The sequence below is a fragment of the Eptatretus burgeri genome, chromosome 3 (assembly GCF_056783735.1).
Source record: "Eptatretus burgeri isolate ZD-2024b chromosome 3, Ebu_testis_v1, whole genome shotgun sequence".
Lineage (NCBI taxonomy): Eukaryota > Metazoa > Chordata > Myxini > Myxiniformes > Myxinidae > Eptatretus > Eptatretus burgeri.
Window position 1 is genome coordinate 89,501,941 of NC_140963.1, and position 26,508 is coordinate 89,528,448.

General features: G+C 41.0%; 1 protein-coding gene across 2 annotated transcripts in view; it reads right to left on the minus strand.

The window, feature by feature from the left end:
* The window catches only part of UPF1 (UPF1 RNA helicase and ATPase), a 151,974-nt gene that overhangs the window by 83,875 nt on the left and 41,591 nt on the right, over positions 1 to 26,508 (minus strand). For both annotated transcript variants that reach the window (XM_085874430.1, XM_085874429.1), the window contains exons 5-10: positions 25,085 to 25,265; positions 19,256 to 19,417; positions 18,950 to 19,034; positions 13,656 to 13,754; positions 6,072 to 6,180; positions 5,250 to 5,409 (exon numbers count right to left, since the gene is read on the minus strand). In XM_085874430.1, coding sequence (XP_085730556.1) covers positions 5,250 to 5,409; positions 6,072 to 6,180; positions 13,656 to 13,754; positions 18,950 to 19,034; positions 19,256 to 19,417; positions 25,085 to 25,265 — 796 coding nt within the window. The remainder of the gene's footprint in view (positions 1 to 5,249; positions 5,410 to 6,071; positions 6,181 to 13,655; positions 13,755 to 18,949; positions 19,035 to 19,255; positions 19,418 to 25,084; positions 25,266 to 26,508) is intronic.

Consider the following 26,508-nt stretch of genomic DNA (forward strand, 5'->3'; position numbering starts at 1 on the left):
CTTTGAACGAACTGAAAGTCCTAAACACCACTAAAATGAAGGACCTTGGCAGATTTGTTGACCCCAAAAGCATTCACTCCACTAGGTTCAAAGAGAAGCTATTGAAAATTGAGCCTGAAATAATTGAAGCCAGTCAAGGAAGGGGTCGTGCGTCTATGTTGTGTTCAAAGGAAACTGCTGGGACGGCTATTGAGACTGAACTGAAAAGTCAAAATGAAGTGAGCGACAATGAAGCTCGCATGATTGTTCAAACTGCCTTGTTCTTGCGCAAGCAGATTTTGTTTGAACAGAAGCCATTCGATGGACACTTCTATCCTGACTGTTTGAGGTCACCAATCCCAGAATCTTTATTGGCTTTCATGAATGTGGTGCTTCAAGGTCCGACTGGTACTAGTCAGACTGATGTCAACAACAATGAACCAGATCTTAATCAGCAAAGATCACGTGTTGCATGTACTCTGTCTCAGCTGATGATTTTCAATACTGCAAAGTGAACACGAGCTGGGGCACAGATGATGTGACATAGCAAGGAACGTGAAACGCCCTTCCCCCTGTACGTTGGATTGAAACTTCACGTCGAGGGCAAATTTAAGCATCTGATTAACGTATTTGAGAAGCTCGAACTAGGCATCACCTACATTAGCTACATAAGAGAGCAGCAGGTCAGCAAATGTCTTGCTTCTGCAGTAAGTGAACAAATCAGGACAAATGGAGTGGTGATTCAAAGTGACATGAGACAGAATATGTTCACAACTGGGGACATGGACAATATTGATCAGCACAAGCAATCCAACTTGTCAAAAGTTGAGTTCCATGGCACTCTGATTACGTTGACCAATCATGTTTCAAATGAAAACCCAGGTGTTGTCATGGAACCTCTGGACATAAGCAAAGTGGACAAGTCTCAGAGATCCCGATTGCCAGACTTCTACACTATTGTGCCACCTGCAGAGCTTGATGCTAACAATAATGTTATTCTCAAAAAGACCAACAAGCCAGTCAGACCAGGTAGAGACAGGATTGAATCGGCTAAAGCAAAAGACAAAACGTGGATTAATCATGCATCTGATATCATTCTCAACAAAGCAAGTGAGCTTGATGATAATGACAAGGTGACATGGGCAGGCTTCAGTTCTAGTCGTATGCATGAAGATACCGTGAAACCCAGGGCGATAACTGGTGTGCGACCTATGTTTCCAGATAAGGCAGCATCCATTTCAATGGTCAAGCACACAATGTGCCTTACAAGGGATGCAATCCAGTTTCTCAATCCAGTGCAAACACCTGTTCTAGGGATGGATCAGCCAATTTCCGCTATTGGAAAACTAATCCAATGGAAATGGTCAGACACACACTTGAGTGAGGACAAGTTCGTACTGATTCTTGGTGCCCTGCATATTGAGTTTGTTATTGAAGCGATGGAAGGCAAAATGACTGAAGGTTCTGGTATGGCAACTATGGCCTGCAAGGCAGGCATTCTCACCACTGGACGCGCAGAGTCGTTTTCGTCACAACCGGACCACCATCTCAAACGGACAAGGTACATGCACAAAGTATTTCCTCCAAGCCTTGGCAATTTTGAAGAATGAGGCATACACACATGAGGGTTCAGGCACTCAGGAGAGTTGGGAAGATGCCATGAAGATGAAGTCAAATATGTTTGCCTATTGGTGTATGGTGATGGACATTGAACTTCTGCATTGCCGTTTTGTCCGTTCCCTGCGTGAGGGGGATTTTGCCCGATACGTTCAGGTGATCGATGAATTGTGTGATTATGTCTTCATCTGGAACCAAGTGCACTACTCGAGATGGCTCCCTGTTCATGTCAAGGATATGGTTGAACTTGAATCGAAGCATCCAGAGGTTCATAGGGAGTTCATGAAGGGAAATTTTGTGGTACAGAAGAGCCCAAGGAAGTTCTCTCTGATACCAAAGGACCACATCCATCACCAGACCACAAAGATTGTCAAAGGTGATGGTGGAGTGTCCAACATTTATGATTCTCCTGACACCCTGGAGGAGCACATTTTGCTCTTCCTGAGAAACTCAGAGCCATTGCCGAGTTTGAAGAAACAGCAGAAATCAGTGCTGAATGTCCAGACATACGACATCATGAAGAATCTGGAAGTCTTCAACATCGCTTCAGCAAAGATGTTCTTTCTCTGCTTGAAGTCATGAGGGCTCAAGGTAACCCTTTCCTGGATGAAAGTGGTCCAGACCTCATGACCATGGATACAAGGGAAGTCATGAGTGCAGATTTAGCAGAGGCTTTCATCAATGCCATTGGGAAAGGGAAAGAACTGCATGAGAGCTATGTCAGAGACTGCCTTGTAAATTGTTCTGTTGCTCTAAAACACAATCAAGAGGAACTTCGTCCCTACCTTTGCTAAGCCAGAGGAACCGAAGAAAAAGGAGAGCAAAGTTTCTATGCTCAAGCATGATGCTTCACTTGTGACACAGCTGTTTCTCTCTGTGCAGTCAAGACCAGATGGTGACCTTAATGAGTTCTTTAGGTACGAAAACAGGAAGGACCCACCTGCCCTATTAGATCAAGAGAAGCTTCGAGCTGGCCAGAAATCTGATATTCTGGAATGTCTGAAGATTCCAAAGGTTTCTGCGGGTCCTGATGTGACAGCTAAAGTTCTAGATGGTGCAGCAGTAGTTCACATGGTGCAACCAACCAAGGCAAACACATTTGATGATTATGTCACCCGCCACTTCATACCCTACCTCTCATCTTCAGCACAAGGCAATGTGAGGAGATTGGACTTAGTTTGGGACACATATCCAGAAGACAGTCTCAAGCTGCAAACCCAAGAAAAGCGAGGATCTGAATCAAAGGTTGCCCGCACTGTTGTGAAAGGTACAACTCCAGTTCAATCCAGTTGGAAGCATTTCCAACAAAACAGTGAAAACAAAGTTGGCCTGTTTCAATATCTAAGCGACGAAGTCACACATGCATCTGCAACTATCCCTGGGATACATTTATATGCCACAAAGGATGACAGAGTGTTGGTGAGTGGCACTGCTGACAGATTACAAAGTGACCTACAGAATATTTCACCTTGCAACCACCACGAAGCAGATGGAAGAATGTTCCTTCATGTTAGTGATGCATCACGTGAAGGGCATTCCAAGGTGATGGTTCGTACTGTTGACAGTGATGTGGTTGTTATCGCCATTAGCATATTTGAAAGACTTGGACTCCAGGAACTTTGGATAGACTTTGGTCCCGGAAAGAATCGTCAATTTATTCCAGTGCAAACAGTCGCTCAAAATCTAGGACCACAGAAATGCCACACTTTGCCTCTGTTCCATGCCTATACCGGCTGTGATACCACCTCACCCTTCTTCGGTATTGGAAAGCGAACTGCATGGGCAACATGGGAGGCCTTCCCGCAGATGATCACAGATACCCTAACTGTGCTGATGGCTCATCCAGAGGCGCTAAGCATTGATAGTATACACATGGAGCTCTTGGAAAGGTTCACGATCTTGATGGATGCCAAGACATCAAATGCTTCTCGTGTCAATGTTGCTCGTTGGGAGCTTTTTTCCCAAAGAACTCGAACACTTGATACCATCCCACCTACCCAACAGGCACGACTGCAGCATGCTTTCCATGCCCTTTACTAAGCGTCTCACATCTGGAATCAGTGTCTCGAACCACAGCAGGACTTACCTGATGCCTCAGACTGGGGGTGGGTGAAGGATGAAAAGAGCAACATGTATGCTCCACTCGAGACTGTACTACCAGATGCAAGTAAAGCATGTGCACTGCTTTTTCATTGTTGGTGCACTAAAGTTTGCAGGGGCAACTGCAAATGTTCAAGAGCAAGTCTGCGATGTACACTCCTCTGCCGATGCCAAGGTGGTTGCATCAATAATGATACCATCTAATGGTAGTTGATATTTGTTGGAACTGCATCTCTTTGTCAATGATGATTCAGCCGACCAGAGTCGGTCAATATAGCCGCCCGACTATTCAAAATGTTGTGCAAATGATAGCCGATCAACGATTTTAATAGTTGTCATACTTGAATGTGCTCCATTGATACTGAATCTAAAAACCCGGTGTTAAAGCAGATTTCCAATGTAAGGTACATCATTACCTTTTGCAGACATATATGTTTTAAGTTGGGAATGTCAGTTGTCTTTGATACTCTAAATAGTCAGTGAAATGTTATCATGCCAGGCATTTTTCATTCATTGACCTTACGAGCTTGTATCTTTGACATATTAAAATTATGGCACATGTAGCTGCCATCTTGATTTCCCATATAAAAATGTATAACAATCAAACAGCTTTTTAAATTTGTTTTGATTCCTTGATGGAACAAATATGCATGATTATACTAGATTGATTTTCCTAGCTTGTTCAGGTATTGGGGTTTCATTGAATTATGTTGCTGATGGCAGCCATTTTAGAAATTCAATATGGCTGCCACCTGAGCTATTTAAAATTGACTTCATCACATTCCTGGACCCAACAAATATCGGTGTACACACCAATTTTATCTTCCTAGCTTGTTTGGTTATCAAGATATCATTAAAAGTTAGTTGCAAATGGTGGCCATTTTGAATTTTCGACTTATTCAAGATGGCTGCCACCTGAGCCCTTTCAGAGTTAGTCCATATGATTCCTAGACCCCATAAATGTGGGTGTAGCCACTGAAATGAACTCTCTAGCTGGTTTAGTTTCAGAGATATAGAATAAAATAGGTTTTCGATGGTGGCCATCTTGAAATCCAAGATGGCGGCCATAAAAGGGGTGTGTCAAAATGCTTCCATCAATTTTTTTGATTGTCAAGGTCTAAACTACTTGTGTGCCAAAATTCACACTTTTATCCGGATGTGCACACTTGGGTTGGTTTTGTGCACTAAGATCCCCCACTATACTGTTATAAATAAAAAATAATTTTTTTATCGAAACCAAAGTTGCAACAACCTGTGCAAGCATTATTCAAAGCAACAAGAGATATAATCAAACCCGAACAAGCAAAAAATGTAAAAAGTATTTCCTCAAAATAATGGAAAATAGAACTGGAGAGGGGGAGGTGGGGCCAAAAATGATACCGTTCTCACACCTTTGTGCCATGTGGTAATCATAACTACAAAGTTTGGTGAGTTTCTGCACAACCGTTTGAGGAGATAGCGTGACGGACCGACAAGACAGATGGAGCCGATCACAAGATCCCCTAGCTTTTTTCTTCCTTCTTTAAAGCATGGAAATAAAAAGTGTTCAACACCTGAGAGTGGTTGAGGTCGGGCAAGCCGGGTGCAGTGAAGCGCTTTGGAAGAACACACTTCACGACGACGTCGTCAACTTCATGGCCCAGCAGCTTGTGATAAATGTATCCAGAAACGGAAGTCTCGTCAACAGCAAATGTCTTCAAAGCACTCTGCATCCTGCATAATCACCAGCCAATCCATACACTTTCTCAGCAAAAACAGGGTGGATTTTGCTTGTACTTTATAAACAAACCTGTGAGATCTTCATTGCACTCTCTCTCCCTCTCCCCACCCCAACCCCACCACAGTCTCTTAATACAAGCAGTCAAAGACAACAACTCACTCCACAGTGCTGGCTCTCATGAGTCTGTACAGACCTATTGTTACTGCCACATCACCCTGAAGACATTAGGATGCCCACTACTAGTTGAAAATGTTCCTGAGCCTGAAAATTCACCATAGACAAGTTACTAACTCGATCACAGCATGCTACCAAAGTAGCCCTCAACGGAAGGAATTTGAACAGTCATGGCCCACAATGGCATACTATTTTCAAAAGGTAGCACAGGAACTAAAACATTCCAGAGTTAATGGGAGCAGATAGGACAAGCTTAACCTCCTCCTCAAAAATAATGCATAATCAAAGATGCTACACCCTGCCTATAAAGCACCAAAATGCCTGTTTATCGTCAGACTGGGTATGGAACTGAGAAAAGATGGCTTCAAGGTGAATCCATAAATTCAGTTATGTCAACCCCTCCAAACTAACAGGAACCTAGATACTGTGTGACTTACATAAAAATTAAATTAATTGAAAAAAAGAAAGCGAAAAAGCTTACCTGTCAAAGGAAATAGATTTCCAAACAAAATCCACTTGGAAGTTGTGTGTACACTCAACCGGTACGCCTGTACTGCTGCGGAGCTCAATCGCAATTTCATCACCATAGTCGTAGAAAATGTTAAAGGAAAGCATTTGCACAAATGCAGAACAACAAAACATGCACCGACAGTCTATCGGGATTGTCAAATACCTTATTTTGTTTTCTTTTATGCAACATTAAACTTCAAGATGATTCATACACAGCATGTGTAATGTGTGAGATTTGTTGTTGTACTTGTCATTTTGATGTGAAAACAGCATGCAATGTTCATTCTTATATGTGCTCTAAATTGGTATTCAAACACATTATTTTCGGTTTACATAGCTGATTTGAACAAGCTCAAATGAGCTAAGATCCTCGTCCTCTTAATGATGATGTCATAAAAACGAATATGACGTCATTGTGATGTATCAGGTTTGCGATAAATTATCTGTGCTAATGCCCGGCTTGATTCCCGCAAACAAAATTCAAACAGCTTGCCTAGTTTCGGAGATAATGGTATAGGCGATTTCCATTAGCGGCGATATTATGACGTCAACTTTTTTAGCAGCGTCTCGCGTAGCGAACGCTGCTCATAGAGAACTCGCGTTGTTGTTGTTGTTGTTCTTCTTCTTCTTGTGAAGCCAAAACCTAAATCTCTAGGACTTGGCTCTTGTATATACAAGATCCGGATCTCCATAAATACTGAGCACATGTACACATCCTCACATAGACGGTGCCTTTTGAGAGCGTCTATCATGAACTTTTAAATATATTCGGACATTTGCTTTCTTCTTCTTCTTCCTTTTCTTCTTTCGGCTGCTCCCGTGAGGGGTCACCACAGCGGATCATCCGAATGATCCGCATCGTGATTTGGCACATGTTTTACGCCGGATGCCCTTCCTGACGCAACACTGGTCGCCTCTTACGACACAGGGATATGGTACACCTATTTTAACCGGGGTATACACCGGCCCAGTACACTGGTACTCACTTTGCCGACCTCGGAAGGATGACAGGCTGAGTCAACCCCCTGGTGTATTAATTCAGTGGCCTAACGGGGCTTGAACTCAGGACCTTTTGGATCCCAAGCCGCTGCCCTAAACACTGCGCCAACACCATCGGACAAATTCGGACATTTGCTTTATAGTTTCGAAAAGTTCACGTTACTATTTAAAGATTATTCCATTTATCATATTGTAATTTCGTAAATACATTATTTATTTCGTAAATACACGATATATCGTAAATACATTTGACGCGTTTCGCTATTGGCTTAATCAAGGCACGTGACAAAATATCGGAAGTTGTTGTTTAAAAAAGTTTTTATTTTTTATTTTTTTAGCCGACAAAATCTTTAGGACGCTGTTAGTGGACACATTTGTCCTTGTTTCCAGGAAGAATTTCCAAAATCGGAGATGGTTACTGCCTGCGCGTGGGCTTTCTGCATATACATGGCAAGTTTCACGAAGATCCGATGAAAACTCTGGGTTGTGAAACAAAAAATGTCAAAAAATAGGAATGACGTCATAAAAATTGATGACGTCATAGTGATGTATCATATGTGCGGTAATTCATCTCTGCTACTGCCCAGTTCGATTCCCGCAAACACAATTCAAAAAGCTTGCCGAGTTTCGGAGATAATATTTTAGGCGATTTCCATTAGCGGAGATATTTTGACGTCATAACTTTTTTTCTTGGAGGAATTTTCAAAATCGGAGATGGTTACTGTCTGTGCAGGGTATTTTTACATATATATATGCCAAGTTTCAGGAAGTTTCAATGAAAACTGTAGGCTGTGAAACAAAAAAGTCCACAAGAAGAAGATGAAGAACAACAACATGAGTAAGACTGAGAGATCCTCCCAGAGGATCTAAAAAATAATAATAACTAGAACTGCACTTTATAACTGGTGGCAGTGATGACCGGGTACCCAGACGTCCGGCTTCGATAAAACACGGGACTGACGAGTTCCGAACCGAGTAGCACGAACATATGTAAGTATGCAGTTTGCCCTTTTTCCTGGGGACATTGTCGGTATCAATTGAATTGGCATTTAAATTACCTGAACGCGAAGCAAGAAATGTGCGGGGAATGTCACCGTGGGTCCACAGTGTAAATAAAAGCGGAACTCCCCCGAATAATTATAACCCACCCCCCCCCCAATACCTCTCTCGACTAAGCGGGATTGATGGAAGTTATGGAGTTAACTCTACTAAGTTATGGAAGCAGTTACACGCCGCATCCAATCTATTTATTACGCAAGCAGTTAGCCCTTTTTCCTGGATACATAGTCGGTAACAATTGAATTGGTGTTTAAATTAACCTGAACACAAAGTAATAAATGTGGACACCATCAGCAGGATTCCCCTGAGTCTAATAAGGCTCCACACGTTTCTCTACGACGTGGGATTCACAAGTTATACACTGAGAAACAGGCCATATTCCATCCATTTATTATGTACACAGTTGACTATTTTTCCTGGGGCATTCATCAGTATCAATTGAATTGCTGCTGCTGTACCCTCAAACGCATGCAGGTGCAGCCAAGCGAGCCTTATGCAAAAAAAAAAAATCCAAATATTCACAGATTCAAATAATTAAATAATTCTGGCTGCCAAACTTTGTGGCCGATCGGGTTGAAATTTTAAACTTATGTTCCCCATGTCAGCTATATTATAATTGTGAAGTTTCACATATATTGATGCAGCGGTTCCAGAGTAAATATTACTTCATATTTTTCCTTCAATCCAACATGGCTGCCAAACCATGGGGCCGGTCAAGTTGAAATTTAAATCCTTCATTTCACATGAATGCTCCATCATAACTGTGAAGTTTCACATTTATTGATGCAGCAGTTCTAGAGTAAACATTAATTAATATTTTTCCTTCAATCCAATATGGCTGCCAAACGATGTGTCGTACATCAAAAGGAGGGGAGAACTTTTTGTTCGTCATGGAGAGGCGGTCATACATGTAAAGTTTCACCTCAATCTGTTCAGCTGTTTCAGAGAAAAAGACATTTAAAGTTATTAATTTTCAATCCAATATGGCTGCCGTACGTGACCTATTACATCATAAATTTAAATTCTCCCTTTAATGGGGTACTGGATCATGCTTGTTAAGTTTCGTGTTGATCGGACAAGGTGCGTTTTCCTATCCAAGATGGCCGCCAAACCATGTGACATGTGACGTCAGAATTTTTACCAGATATGCAGACATGGTGTTTGATGATATTTGTAAATTTTCGCTTTGATAGGTTAAGTAGTTCCAGAGAAACATTATTTATTGTTCTTCAATCCAATATGGCTGCCAAACCATGTGACCTATCAATAAGAAATTAACAAACTTATATCCCCTTGCATTGGAGAATGTGTGTGTGAAGTTTCCTCTTGATCTGATCAACCGTTCTAGAGATGTTTGAAGGTTATAGGGAAAATTCAATATGGCCACCAAACCATGTGACCTATCAATTAGAAATAAGCAAACTTGTGAAAGGATGTCTTGGGGAAAGTGTGTGTGAAGTTTTGCCTAAATCTGTCTAGCTGTTCTGGAGAAGAAGATTTTTTTAAATTATTAATTTTCAATCCAATATGGCTTACGAACCATGTGACCTATGACATCACAAATTTACATTCTGCCTCTAATGGGGTTGGGGAACAAGTGTGTGAAGTTCCGTGTGAATCGGTTGAGGTGCATTTTTCCATCCAAGATGACCACCAAACCATGTCACTTGTGATGACATAATTTTTACCATGTAGGTAGCCGTGGCATTCCATGATAGTTGCAAAGTTTCACTTCGATAGGTTAAGTGGTTCCAGAGAAAACATTATTTAATATTTTTCTACAATCCAAGATGGCTGCCAAACCACGTCACCTATCAAGCTGCCAAACCATGTCACCTATCAATTATTCATTAACAAACATATCCCCTACCCAAGGAGAATATGTGTGGGAAGTTTCCCCTTGACATGACCAGCCATTCTGGAGAAGAAGATGTTTGAAGGTTTTAGGGTAAATTCAATGAGGCCGCCAAACCATGTGACCTATCAATAAGAAATTAACAAACTTGTAAAAGGATGTCATGGGGAATGTGTGTGTAAAGTTTCACCTCAATCTGTCCAGCCATTCTGTAGAAGATTTAAACAAAAAAAATATGGCTGCCAAACGAAGCGACCTATGACGTCAAAATATTTTTCCCTCCAGTGAATTGTTGCGTTGATGATCAAGAAATTCCAGATTTTTCCCATGTAGCGTTCTCCCAGTCGAATTTTCACCGGGATACAGCTTCCCCGATTATGTCAGAAAAAAAAAATCACCCGTTCCCCATGGGGAGTTCATTAAATTTTATGAAACGAAATTTCTTTCCATTGCACGGTTTCAGAGATACAGAGGTCCAAAGTTTCTCGATTTTTTCAAGATGGCACCTGTACCACCTGATCTATGACGTCAATTATCAATTGAGTATACTATCAAAAAAGATACATATTATGGTGAAAATTTTGTGTCGATCGGACTTACTGTTCCTGAGAAAATGATTTTTAAAGCGGAAAAATCCGAAAATTGCGGCAGAAGAAAAATAATAAATAAACAAAAGAAAAACAATAGGTTACCCAGTCCATTCGACTGGGTACCCTAATAAAAAAAACAACCAGATTGGTTTGCCTGTTTGGTCTTTCCATTGTAAAACACTGCTCATGATGCTGGGACTATAGGTTCCAGCATCATAAGCAGCACCCAAAAAAATTATCAACAAAAAAAAAATGTTGTAAAAGTCTTACAAATCAATTAATTCTGGAATTTACCACTATTGATGTGATGTCTGCTACACCACCATATTTAACACATTAAATTAGTTATTTGTGACTGGTGTTTGTGGCCTTTATGATGCCCTTAAAAACTAAGTTTCCTGTTTGGAATGATTTTCAATTTTGCTTGACCACCAGGCAGGCAGACAAGAGTTAAAAAAATAAAATAAAATTATCTCACTCCTCTCTGCGCATGTGCAATTGGGACAAATCCAGAGAAAAAGTACGGTAAAACGGCAGGTTTGTTTTCCGATTCATGTTCCAATTCGTGTTCAAAATATAACATTCAACTTAAATAAGTGGTTTCTCGATCATAAACTGACATTTGTAGACATGCAGACGGACATGAACCAATCGCTCAACCGTGCTTTCCCGCTTTTCACTTCTCATGCGCGGGGTAATGATCCAGAATCTTGATGTGGTGGTGACAGAGTGCCCAAGTCTTACAGATATGCAAGAATGGAAAGAACTACACAGTAGATACTCAATGGTAAGATGTATAGCAATGTTGTCCAAAAGATGGCAAAGCATTCAGACTATGTCAAGAACACCGTGCGATCCATTCGCACAATGGCATCGTGTGATGCTGTGTGAGCCACATCCTTGTTATATCCTGTATCAGATACTTGGTTTACCTGATTTAGAGATTTTGTTGACAGTTTCCTTCGATTTTTCTTTTTCAGTTATGAATGCAGCCTGCTGTTGGCTTAATGGTTCGGGTGGCGGCTTGGGATCCTCGAGTCCTGAGTTCGAGCCCCGTTTGGCCGCTGAATTAATACACCAGGAGGTTGACTCAGCCTGTCATCCTTCCGAGGTCGGCAAAATGAGTACCAGTGCACTGGTAAGGGGGACACTGCATCAGCGGCATAGCCGCGGTCCCAACCAATGATGCAACCAGCAGCCATAGGCTGCACTCGATAAAGAGTTATGAATGCACAGCAGCTTTCACAATAGCTTGCCATTCTGCAGATCAAGCCAGTCAGTCCATTTCGAAGTTTGCTTTTGACCGTTTTCAGGGTACTGGCACCACTCACAGGCCGTGCTTCGAGAGACAGGAAGTGATGCAACTATCTCGGCAATATATGCAAGATCAGGGGAGAAGACAAAGTGCCCAAATGTGAAGTTTCTCAGAAGGTGAGTCAGCAACCATTCAGTGTCACTCATCACTGCAATTCCAGACTTCATATCTTCAGACATATTTGGCTTCAAAACATCCCTTATGGAATATTCCATTCCCTTCTGCTGAGCATTCAGCTTCTCTGTCCTGATATTTCAGACTTCAGGCTCATCTGCTAGTTTCCATATTCTCTGTATGCAAGCATAGAAGGTGATGGCACAGTGACTGGGTCAACGATTGCAAAAGAAAACACTTCTGAGCACTCTGAGAAGCATTGGAACTGGCACCTTTGTTGGCAATGAGGGCATTGATGTCTTTCTCACACAAAGCCTGCAATTATGAGGATAGCACATTTTTACTTGGTTCTTAAAGTTTTGAACGTTTAAGGACAAGTGGTTATTTTAAGTTGCCTTTCATCAATCAAATTATAGGAATCATTCTGAGTTGGTCACTGGTGTGTTAGAACACACACATTAAAATCAAGGTTCAATTGCTCGGGCATCAATTTGTGCAAACGACAGATCATTCGGTTCATTGTTAGACTCCAGCAAGTGAGAACAACTGCTTGGATTGTGGTTGCAGTGATCAGGTGGTCGGTGTCCACCCAACAATATTGAAAGAGATGAACATTATCAAGAAACAACAGCAAGCAAAAACAGACTATGGCGACATCAATTCACAGCTCATTTAAGCTTAACTGCCATAGTTCAAATGATAAAATAATTATTATCTAAGTGTGATCAAGGTGATTCATCAATGTGAGTGGATGAACATTAAACTGGGTGTCCTGTCTCCCAGCATTAGTTTATGGACATAAAGATCCCACAGTGTCCTTTGTGAAGATTGGCCAGCCAATGCCAGCACCATTAACAAATTCCAAATTCCTGCCCTAACTACTGCTGGTAAGGCAATGGCTAACCACCCAGTATAACCCATGCCAAGAAGCTGCTTCGGCAGTACTGGACTTCACCTACCTTCGGGCACAACACCAGAATACAAATATGAATGTATGATCGACGGCATAGAACATACCTTTTTGAGTCGCAGGAATGAAGTAGTCCACAATCGACCCAGTCTTTCTTCGTTTACTCGGCTACATTGCAAAGCTAAATCGGTCACCTACCTGAACCGGAAATTAATCTGAAGCACGTAGGAATGGGTTGAATCAATGAAAGGTAACTAAATTAACCTCATCAGTTGATCAAAATGAACCAAAATGGACCAGTTTAATGAGAATGGACTCTTCACAGTTACTGCGGTATATGTGGCAAGTCTACAAGATCACCAAAAGGCCTTGGAATCTGTTTTCTTATCCATCTATACACTCGCTTATCTGCATATAACCATCCATATCAGTGGTGTTTCCATGCATAATTGTGAGGCATTGTGTGGTTTTTGGCCAATAAATTGCAAAAATATCAGAGTTGATTTTTTTTCTTTTGTTACTCCCTTCATTTACATTCAATTTTTGATTTTTAACTGGCCCAAGCACATTTCAACATGGTCAATTTGGTCTGTGGCCAAAATGAAATCCTATCTTCTCTCCCTTCAACCAGATTTGAATTCACAACCTCTGGTCTGCTAGGTCAGTGTCCCCACCAACCTTTCATCATGGTACTCTTGGTTTGTAAAGGATACTGTCAGGAACTTTGATCACATGGCCAATACCCTTCCAAGGAGCTGCAAGCTCTCCCTTGTATCTCAGGCAGATCTCATCTCCCTGCATGAGTCGCATGTCTGGCAATAAAGAAAATAAATAAGAAAAATAACCAAAACATCAAACCACAATTTCATTAGCAATTATGCAAACACATCTGACAAGTGCACACATTCAATGGACAACAAGACAAGTTATGCACTTTCTCAACTGAAAGTTTATAAAAGCACATATGTTTACCACCATAGGAAACAAGGTGTGGCTGATGTTTTGAGCATCATCCCTGGATCAGCAAAATAAATAGAATTATGTTGCTCTGACAAAGGGTCAACATTCAAAACGCCAGGAACACCTCATTTACCATGGACAGAAATGTACCCTACTCTTTACGGCATTTGGTTGGCAAAATACAGCACATCGATTACATTGTCAGCAGATGAATGACATTCACCTTGGCAGAGACGAGGATAAGCAAGAAGGTTTCGTTCACAGTTTCAGCTACAGCAATAAAAATTGAACTCTCCGTAATAGTGCCAGCCACATCAATCAGACAGTCTTCACACCGATTGTTCAAATTCGTACAAACATTTGGTAAATGACCATGCGACCACGAAGATCACCAGTTAAGTGTTGTGAATTGGCCATCAAAGCCGTGATAGTTTTAAGTTTTGTATTTTGCCATAAACATGCACAAACACCATCATGCACATGTTTATTTATTTCTTAACCAAACAACTAATGAGCAAATCATCATCATCATCATCATCAGCATCAGCAGCAGCAGCAATCCAAGAGCTGGATAGGATTTATTTCTTTATTTTGTGGTCGTGGGATATGGTCACCCGCCTGGAAAAGCTGGCATTTATTGCCCTTAAGTTGGTGGTGGTCTGCCACTTTCTTAATCTGCTGCAGTCCATGAGGACTAGGCACTACAAGGTTATTTGCGAAGGAGTTGCAGGATCTTGACCTCGCGACAACTCATGTCCAAGTCAGGATAATGTGTGACTTGGAGGACATGGTGTTCCCATAAACCCACTGCGCTTGTCCAAGTGGTTCAGGTCAAGGGCAAATAATGCCTCCATTAATGTCATGGAATGCATTTCTGTAATACTGAAAAGTCATGAATACACAGGCCCAGTCATTGCTTGTTAAGTAAACACTCGGAAAGTCAAGGAACTGCTTAAACAACGTTTCAAAAGTCACAGAAATAAAATTGTTGAAGTAGAATGTGCTCTTATTTCAAATTACCAATCATGGAGGGTTAAGATAGATTTGTTGGTTGAAAGTAAAAAGTAAACAATCACCAGAGAAATAGATCAATTGGAACAGCACCACAGTTGAACACACACTTTTGTTTCAGTTATCTATAGTACAAACATTTGGGGGTAGGGAATAATTATTATGTGTGAAGTGTGGGGAGACGAGTAGGGATTGGGGTGGATTTGGAAGCAGAAAGGATTTAAAATGGAAACAGAAATGAAATGAATTGCTTCAAAGAAAACACCATTCAAAACGTGGCCATGTTACTTTCTCCAAACAAGGGGAACTCAAGGGTATGATGAACAAGTATTTGGATATAGTTTCAATCTTACACAGGCTTTGTCATTCATCGAACAAATGATTTATGCAATGTGCCCCTAAACTGCAAGACCAAAGTATATTCGATCAGAAAAAACAGGCAACATTGATTGCACCGAGATGAAACACAATGACCAAACGTATAGAAATGAAGACTAGGAATAACAAAAGGCCGACGAGTAAACTTCAGGACCAACAAAGATGCAGAAATCCCCTCCCCTCTCCCAAATTTTATTTTAATTGGTTGGTATGTTCAAGCTGTGTGATGATAAAACTTCAAAATGCTCAGTGTGGACGTCAGTCAGTCAGTCAGTCAGTGTGTGTCTCCTTCATAATTCCAAAACCATGAAACCTACTGGCCTGAAACTGCATTACATACCAAGGGAACTCCAAGGGAGTTTCAGGGTGTTTGAGTTAATTAAAACACCTCTTTTGAAGATAATTATCCTTTATCAAGGCTCATCCTTGGTCACCTCACTGGGGTCTTCATTCAAAAATGATTTTTTTTGGCCTGCTCAACAATGCCTTCCATGACTTGGAACAGGCCGCAACAGTTTCTTAACAATATTTTTTTCCCCCCACTTTCCTCACTTGTATCACTGAATGCCTGATCATCATACCTACGAATCCTGGGTACTTTGCAATGCTTATAAACGCCCAGAGACGCCAGCGTTCGTGGCATTATTTCATTTCCGTACATGCCATAACCTCTAGAATCTCTCAATCCAACCGAATGTCAAGATTTAAACTTCAGAATTGAACTCATCAGCAGTTCTGACTACAACGATAAAAAATAAAAAAAAGTGTTCACTTTTCCAATTCAGACATTGCTCGACATTCCGAGCATGTCTGGGTACATGGTGTTTGTACGACTCATTGGCAATCGCTAATCGCTTGCCAAGCCAGCCAGCCGTTCCTTATCAACCGTTTTGTTGGAGTGCTTGCTTGAGTGCTTAAGCCACTTGGCGAGCTTGGTTGTTCGTTTCCAAGCCAAGGCTGTACACGGCAAAAGTATTCGCATCGTCACTGAATATATTGATCAACTAGAACAAAGTGCAGGCCCTAATCACCTGCGGTTGGTCCTGCATCGTCATGCGTGCTGCCCCTCGGGCGGTGCCTTGCAAGCTGAAAATGTGCAATTCCATTTCAACGTTTCCTGTTTTTGTACAATCCGTCACTCTGACATAGATACATATGCATATAAGTAGAAGGGCACTCGTTAGAGTGAATACCTCTGCTACGCAATGCCTGATCCATTCAAACATATTGGGCCCAATACATTTTTGAAATATCATGCTAAATATCGTTTTTAGCCCCATTTTTTTAATGGTGAAGAATCACTTTAAAAATTGAAAAAAAAAATCTCGTATCCAGATCTGGTTTTGGATCTTCACCAAAATCTAATCAATTCGTCCTTGTCAGATGCACAAGCTGGGCACCAAGTTTCATCCAAATTCATCAAAAACATTTTTTGAGATATCATGCAATCTCATTTTCGCCCTATCTCTCAATGGTGAAGAATCACTTAAAAAATTATTATTATTGGATCTGGATCTTCACCAAAATTGAATCAATTCTTCATCATCACACAGCCAAAGTGTCTAACAACTTTTGTCTGAATCCGTCAACAACTTTTTGAGATATTGGGCTATGTATAATTTTTGGCGAGGTCTCTCAATGGTGAAGAATCACTTTTAAAAAATTCTAGAAGCCAGATATTCACCAAAATCTAATCAGTTCATCCTTGTCACACACACAACATGCCCACAAATTTCATCCGAATCTGTCCACAACTTTTCCAGATATTGTGCACACAAACAGACAAACAAACAGACAGACAGACAATGGTGAAAACATAACCTCCTTCCACTTTCAGTGGTGGAGGTAAAAATTTCGTTTTAAAAAGTTTCTTCAACTGTTTTTGTTGGAGGACCTGCTTGGACTGCGCTTCAAGCTACGATCTCTATAAGCTTCCATGGTGATACCATGGCACGGTTCACCATGGGGAGATTTCCGGAGTTATGAAAGCAAAATAAATTAGATGATTACAATGAGTAAAAAAATGTTTTCAGTTGTTAGAAAGCAATGAATCGCCACATCATGGCAGGATAGCCAAGTGGTCTGCACACTCACTCGAAGCTGTCTAGCATGCGTTTGAATCCCGACCCAACTATAAACTGTCATCACAGTGTTTCAGAGGCAGGGTGATTTATCAATGTGTGCCTTCCCTTGGATGGGCGTTAAACTGGACATCACATCTGGCGGAATCCCCTCTCTCTGTTAGGGGGACTGTTAACAACTGATGGTTTAGTTGTGAATTAAATACGGCTTCCGCAGAGTGTATCACGTACAAATCAGATAAGGAGTGAGCCGACCGGAGGGGCGCAAAGGTCACTGCATGTGAGAGCATGCATGTAAGCCTTTGCCAGGTCGATAGCATGGGATATAAATGCTCCCACCCAGTTTAAAATAGAACTCTGTGGTTAAAAAGAAAATGATACTGTTTGGGTGCATTTTACCACCTTTCCCTAAACCTCCCCTTCCCTTAAAGCTGCCTTCCCTTCCCTTAAAGCTGCCTTCCCTTCCCTTTATGCTCCCTTCCCTTCCCGCTGCCTTCTCCCCCCCCCCCCCCAACCCATGGATATCTCCGGGCGGTTTCCACGTGCTGTTTTAATGTATCCCATTTCGTTCAATCCTGCACTACCCCTCCCCCCACCCCATTCTCCACAAGTCCCACTTCCAAGCACAAGTTGAGAGCCCTTCCTCCCAATTTCCCCCAACCAAATGCAAGTCCAGAACCCTCACCACTCAAGCATACCTCCTCCCAAATCCCTCCCCACTTTGCTCCTACACTCTCCCCCATCCTCCTCACTTCCACCCCCTCCCAAAATGTATAGCGACATTTGGTGAGGCGTCGCTTCACCAACCGCCTCACTCCTCCCTCCCTCCTCTCTACTTTCTCTCCCCCTACCCCCCCCGACCCACCCTCCTTCATATTTCTCCCTCCCCTCATCTCTCTCCCTCCCTTCATATTCACATCAGCGAAGCGACATGTTGCATTTGCTAGTATTAAATAAAACAACAAGAACACAACAACAGAAGAGCACATCATCCCAAAGGCAGACAGGGAAAACAACAACTAAAATGGCACTCGGTCGAGCACATACCTCTGCAAGGCTGAACAGTTTATGTTTTGAATCCCAACGACAGGCCGGATCTGGATCCGGACCTGAACCAAAATCGAATTGGCTTGTTTTCATCACCTAACCAACTCACCCACCAAGTTTGGCATAACTCATCCACAACTTTTTGAAATATTGTGATATAAATATATATATATATATATATATATATATATATATATATATATATATATATATATATATATATATATATATATATATATAAATAAAATCATTTTTGTCCCATTTCTCAATGGTGAAGAATCACTTTGAAAAATTTAAAGATTCTCATGTCCAGATCTGGATCTTCACATAAATCTTATCGTTTCGGCCAAATCTGTCCACAACTTTTTGAGAAATCCTGTTATCAGACAAAGAGCCAGACAGACAAAGACAGACATGGGTGAAAACATAACCTCCATCCACGTTCGGTGTCAGAGGTAACAACAAAGCAATGAGCAAACATTATGCACACATACAGGTCTGAGACAACATTCTGAGGATTTTTCTCTTACCGGTGTCAGTTTTAGGTAATGTGAAGAATGCAATCCTTTTCTTGTTTAGCCCCACATCCCAGCGCACTGTAATGTTGTCCTGGGTCTGAATGTGGATAGGAAGAAAATATAGTCTTGAGGAAGCCACCAATAAAATCAGCCAGCAAGATGATACAAGTGTGCATTGGTTGACCAAGGACCAAGTGAGTGCATCATAGGTGCGCTGGCAAAGTACTTGCACAAAATGCATGGTTTGCAAGTTCAAAAGTATCAAAAGTCAAATATGGCAGTACCAGTAAAGCAGCATCTTGATCTTAGACACACTACCTGGGACTCCTTGAGCTTTTTGTCGTAGTCAGCCTCGAGTTTTACAAGTGGCCCGAAGATGTTCTGGTACTGGTATGCATCCTCGTAGCGCAAAAGCACAGGCTGGGGCTCCTCATCAACACCGGGTTTCTCCAGATCTTCCAATGTGGCATTAGGATTATCCTGAAAATGAACGTACGTCATTGACGGTTGCAAATAATGTGCATAAAGCAGAAAGGATGAGTGGAGAGGGGGAAGAAGGAGACAAAGTGGCCACACAAAGGAGAGATCTTGTAAGGCTGTATGCACCACAGACCAAAGTTACAACCTATAAGGGAGAGTCCACAAAGCCCTTTTGAGTAAAAGCAGGAAAGATCACTCAACAAGAAAGGGAATCAGGAAAGAGGCTGATCAAAGGAAGGAAAGGAGAAAAAATAACGAGATGGTGGGTGCGAAAGGGACGGGAAGTACGCAATAAAAACCAGAGGCAGTGCACAGTGGAAGGAAACCAGGTGCACAGGATGATTGTAGGATTGGCCACATACAGTATTGTGAAAATGTTTGGGTAATTTTCACTTTTGTGGTGCTATTCCCCATTAAGCACTCGTAGAAAGTTAGAACTGTGCAACATAGGTACTTGGTGGACAATTCAAATTCCTGTGAAAGTCAATTTAATATCACAGTTATCTTCAAGTACATAAAATAAATTAGGAAATTGTTGAAGTTCTTTTTTGCGATACATATTATACTAGCAGGTAACTCGATTTTACAGGGCTGTTGGAAGGGAATTGGTTTCCAACAGTGTGTGGAAGTGAGTTTGCTAGGAATGTTCTTTGCCAGCATAACAGTCACTAAGCTGTAAAGACTGCTAAGGTTTCTCGGTGAAGTAAATTGATGGAAAGTTAATTATACGTTGGATAGAATTGATTGAATAGTTTGTGGTTTTTACATTCTTTTTTAAACTTGAAGCCTGGTGTTGGCTTAGTGGTTAGGGTGGCGGCTTGGGATCCCAGGGTCCTGAGTTCAAGTCCCGTTGGCTGCTGAATTAACACCAGGGGGTTGACTCAGCCTGTCATCCTTCCGAGGTCGGCGAAATGAGTGCCAGTGTACTGGTCCCGGTGTATGCCCCGGTTAGAATAGGTATACCATATCCCTGTGTGTCGTAAGAGGCGACCAGGGTTGGCGTCAGGAAGGGCATCCGGCCATAAAACATTGCCTCAAGAAAAAGCCAAACCCCTGCACAGCAGGGAAAAATGGCTGTAAAAACGGTCATTTATATATATTTATATTATATACATTCTTTTTAAACTTCCGGTCGGTATGCGAACCAGCGGCTGAGCCTATACACTGTCTGTGTGCGCAACATAGCCATAAAAACAGTTGATCAGCTTACGTGATATAAGAAAATCAAGTCAGCAGCTGACAAATGAAACGCGAGTAGGCCTAAACATTAACATCTCATCCAGAACTGTGCGCAGAAGGCTGATTGCAGCAGATCTCCATGGCAGAGCTGCAGCAAAAACACTGCTGCTGAGACCATAGAACAAGATGAAAAGACTGAAAATCGCAAGGCAACACCAAGATTGGGCGACTGAACAATGGAATCGGGTAATCTGATCTGATGAATCGAAGTTTAAACGTTTTGGATCTAAGAGATGCCAATTTGTATGCCGAAACCCTGGAAAACGTTACGACATGCAATGCTTGCACTCTACTGTTACTGTTAAACATAGAGGGGGGAGGGGAGCTAGATGATGGTCTGGGGTTATATCTCAGGTTTTAGTGAAGGAAATTTTTTTAAAAATCAATGGGATACTAACAAATGAGAAGTACAAGCACATACTGCAGCACCATGCAGTCCCTTGTGGAAATAGTTGAATTGGAAGAGGATTAATTTCCCTATCAGATAATAATCTAAAAAAAAACACTTCCATTGCAGTAAAACAGTATTTGGGGAACAAGGTTACAGCTGGTACGCTCCAAGTGTTAGAATGGCCATCCCAGATTCCAAATATCATTCCCAAGAGGCCATATATGGGATTACCTGGAAACAGAGACTAACAAGAGGAACCCAACCAACCTTACAGAACTGTGGAATGTACTACAGGATATTTGGAACAATATTCCTGTAGGAATGCTTCAGTCGTATATAAAGGAAGCATTGGTAAAATAGGAATGGTACCCAATAAGGCAAAGGATGGACACACAAAACATTGACTGATGCTATAAAATAACACTGGTCTTGTTATTTATTTAAGCAGTTCGTTTCATGCACATTGAGAAGGCTGTTAATTCACAAAAATAAACACATTTGACTGTTGTCACTGATAATTTGATGAGTTTTCCCCAAAGTATAATCATCATTTGAATAACCCCAATTTTTGCACAGTACTGCATATAAAAAGTGGAACAGATCATCGCATCAAATTTCTGCACGAGCACAAAACAAGTGAGAAGGCTATTGCGAACTGTACATGCAAAAAATTTCAATGAACAACTGCAACAAGAAGATGCCACAAACTGGAAATCAAAACAGCAGAGAATACAACCACAACAAAGTCAGAACAACTGTAGCCTCTACCTGAGGGCATAACAGCATGTTCAGAGTAATCCACTCGCAAAATCTTCAATATACCATTCCAAGCAATATAGCAAAAACAAGGCATTGTGACCGGACATGCGTTCAGATGTAAAAATAAAAGGACGACATTCGTAATTGTGGTGTTAATACCCAGTAACTTTGGGTAAAACAACATGGAAAATTAGAAGAAAAAAAATATCCAAGTAACATGACCTGAACAACGAAGTGAAGAGAACCTGGAAATTGAGCCGATAATATTCGGAGTGACAAGGAAGAACCGCAATGATATTTTGAAAAGGACACCAGGAAATGTTACGAACAAGCTACAATTTGGAAGCTGTCTGGGGTTTCGTGACAATCATAAAAAGAGCCCTTGGAGAAAAGATACAACAACAGAACACACTCCAGTGCTAAAGCATCAAAATACAACTTTGTCCTCGAAACATGATGTCATAAAAAGTGGGCAGATACTTTTCATCACCTTTTGACACCCACTGAAGCAAATTAGAACCATTGAGGGAAAGGAGGGTCAAGTGTGAGAGAACGAGGGGAAGGGGATGGGGGGGGTAGAAAAAAAAAAAACACACAAGGACACAAGGTAGGGAGATAGGATGCCAGAGCAGGCTCTACTCAGAAATCAGAAAAACCTTTGCTTAAACAAGTGTTGTAGAGACAACACAAGTCTCAAGGAGTACACATCTCAAGGCTAAAGCAACAGCAGCTGTTATGTCCCACAAAGTGGAACAGTAAAGGCTAGAACCTGGCAGAAAGTAAAATACAAACACATAAACCAGAAACACGAAACCATGATCACCGAGTTTAATAAAACTTTTACAACTCAAAAGGTCAACATCAGTAAAATTAAAACAATAAAAGGAGACGTCATCCAAAACAGGTAAACACAAGTAACTGAGGAATGTATGAACCAAATAGCCGAGAGCAACACAGTCACAGTCTTTTTAAAACAATAAAGGTTTTTTTTTTAATGAAACAACATTCTAATTCATGCGATACACCTTATCATGGTGAAGAAAAATAAATATCATCATTGATTAGAAAAAATAAATAAACGTTTTTCAAACAGTTGTAATTGGATCAAATGTGAGTTCAACAGAGCAATTCACAAACAAGAAAAATGGGAATCAGAGATTGCAGACCCTCACCAGGACTTGTTTTGTGTGGTATTTGTGTACTGGTATGTTACGTCATTAATAAGAGAGCTAATTTCAACTGCCACTTTATAACTGCTGGCAGTGATGACCGGGTACCAAGACGTCCCGCTTTGATGCAACCCCGCTTTGATCGGATACCTGACCCTGACCCATGACGGTTTTTATTATTATTCAATTTAATTTAGAATGGGATTAAAATAAATTCAATTCAAATCAAATGGAAGACCAAATAGGTTCAAGTCCTGCATTGGAGAAATCAGAAGGAACCCAAACAAGCACAAAAAAAGAAAAGATGAAGTCATCAGGAGGAACCTGGATAGGATTCACATTTCAGCTGCTACTCCTCTACCCACAAACCCAACCAGGAACAGCCAAGTGAGCTTTGTTCAAAAAAAAAAAAAAAAAAAAAAATCAAACAAACACCAAAAAAACCCCCAAAAGAACCCACATCAAATAAATTAAATAATTCTGGCTGCCAGACCATACGTCCAATCAAGTTTAAATTTAAAACATAAATTTAAAAGATTTCTATGGGTTTTAGGGTAAATCCAATATGGCTGCCAAACCATGTAACTTATGATACAATATGTGTGAACCTTTTGTTCTTCATGGATAGGTGGTCAAACGTGTAAAGTTTCACCTCAATCTGTTGAACCACTTCAGAGAGGATTTTTGAAGGTTAAAAAAAAAATAAAAAAAACATGGCTGCTGAATCATGTGATGGATGAAGTCATCAAATTTTTTTTCTGTGGACCATTTTATCCTGAGATGACACTCAAAATTTTTCATACTGATCAGATGTAGCACTCTCCATATGCCATTATGACATCATAAAGAAGGCACCCATGATGTCATTAAAAAAAAAAAATCACACTCATTCCACATGAGGAGTACTTGCCGTGTGCCAAGTTTCAATTTTTTCCTTGGTGTGGTTTCAGATAGACGTCCAAGGTTTTTCTGTTTTTCCAACATAGATGCCACACCACGTGACCGATGACGTCACAATTATCATTAAAACATTTTGCATTAGTAGTCGCACCTATGATAAAAATTTCATCTCAATCTGACAAGAGGTTGTGGAGAAAAACACCAAAGTTCTGTGCGGACAAACAAACGGACCCAACTCCAATACCCTCTCCTTCGGCGAGGGTAACTAGGGCACTCAGTTGAGTGCATACCTCTGCCAGGGTGAACAGTTTAAGTCTTGTATCCCACGGATCGGCCGGATCTGGATTTGGACCTGAACAAACATCTAATTGGCTTGTTCTCGTCACCTACCAAACTCATCCACTAACTTTTGTCATAACTCGTCCACAAATTTTTGAGATATCATGCCATATATCGATTTTGGCACAATCTCTCAATGGTGAAGAATCACTTTTTAAAATTCTAGTATCCAGATCGAATCAATTAGTCCTTGTCACACACCCAAGCTGTCCACCAAGTTTTGTCAAAATCCGTCCACAACTTTTTGAGATATCGTGTTCACAGATAGACAAACAAGCAAACAAACAAGAAGACGACGACGTCGTGCAGAGCACAATACTTGCAAGATCCATAAAACAAATTTGACCTCGAAAATATTTGGTCGTTGAATTCTGTGACCTGAAATATAAATCCTCTTCAAATTTGAAGTCAATTGGATGAAAATTGAAGATTTTCGAAACACTACCTTAGTTGTTGACCTTGGGCCTATACTGACCTGTTGGTTGACGTTGAACTCAAAAATAATTGTCTAGTTGAATTCATTGACCTGAAATATAAATCCTCTTCAAATTTCAAGTCAATGGGATGAAAATTGAGGATTTTAGAAATCTCACCTAAGTTGTTGACCTTTTGACCTCAAAAACAATAGGCTTGTTCCCTATCACAAACTGTACCATGTGGTGAAGTTTCGTGAAGATCGGTTCAAAATTGTGACCTGTTGGCGATACACATAGACAGACAGACAGATAGACAGATAGACAGATAGACAGAACAACAAAATCGACTGACCAATATACTTGAAAAATCTTTGATTTTGCAAGTAACAAACAGGAGAGACAAACAGGGGTGAAAACATAACCTCTGTTGACCTTCTGTGGCGGAGGGAGTTACCTTCCACAATTCCTCGAGCTTATTGATTTGCTGTGCCGTGATCTGCCGAGCTCTCAGCTGCTCCTGTTCAGACGGCACCTTCACAAGCCATGGCAGGAAACAGCGATCCTGGATGAGGGGCTGCCATTGGGAAGCATCCCAGTTCATGTCTTTCAGGCTGCTTTGGCTCGCACATGGCTGCCTGCTCCATTTTCAAAAGCAAAAAGGAACAGATGCAAGCTGTCATCACAAACAGTTAAAACCGAAAATAAATGTCCATAAATGACAGTGGGAATTTTGATTACTACCACCGAACAAGACATCCTGTCATGGCTTACCAACTTTAACCAGTATCGTGTTTAAGACATTCGCACCAAAATCTGTATTGCCAATTGTTTGGTTGTTTTGAGCAAGCTTGGTTAACACGAACACACACCAACACCAAATTCAGAATCGCAAGGTCGACGAACAAAAGTGAACCTGCACGACCATTGACTGAAGTGTTTAAAGATTCACGTAAACTTGTGAGCACTACACGTGCCTATAAAAGTGTACTCTGGCCCCGTTTGAACCTCACATTTCCAAAAATGCACCTTAACAGCTAGCATTATCCAAGCGGGTTTAATCAACATCTACCTCACAAAAATCACAGATTAATAGGGTCAGAAACAAACACCTATATTTATATGAGGAAAGCAACAAAGGAAAACAAGGTGGTAATTGGATTTTTACACTAAATTGCAATTCAAAAAGTCGATTGATCAGAAAATAGCTCCATTACAAATATATATTAGGCATGTACAACAATCCTTGAACATGTTCTGGAAGTTTGGCCGAGGCCCTTGTGCGAATGAGATGAAAAAGGACTCCACTGAAGGTTCCGGTCAACACAAAGTCCAGGATAATATTTCTGTGCTTATTATCTTCGATGTTGTCTATTGTGCCACACCGACAGAAATTGTGGCACAGCGCCGATCCGCTGCATACGATAGAGATTAGAGTTGGTGCAAGCCTAATTTTCAAGCTTGAGCTGAGAAAAGCTTTCAAACAAATGGAGTCCAAGCGAGTGTTTCTTCCTGGTAAATTGTTTCCCGGGAACTCCTGGAAAAAAAATTTTTTTTTGGGGTTCCTTGTCATTCCTGCCGTGACCGTTGTTACTTGAGATTCTTTTTCCCGTTTTTTATTATTATTTATTTTTTTATTTCGGGCTCAGAAAATCTGGGCTCGCAACATCTCTCGTGGCAAGTGCAGATGTGTTTGCGCTTGTGCAGTGTGCTCTGTGCACATTTTTTCCAAACACGAAGGAAAGATTCATAGACTTGTATATTATGGTCATCGAGGCCATTCCACCAACAAGTTGACTAAATAAGAAATGTGTGCAATGTTCAAAGCTAGCTTCATATAAATTTGCATGATGATTGGATGGAAAATGTGGACAGTATTCC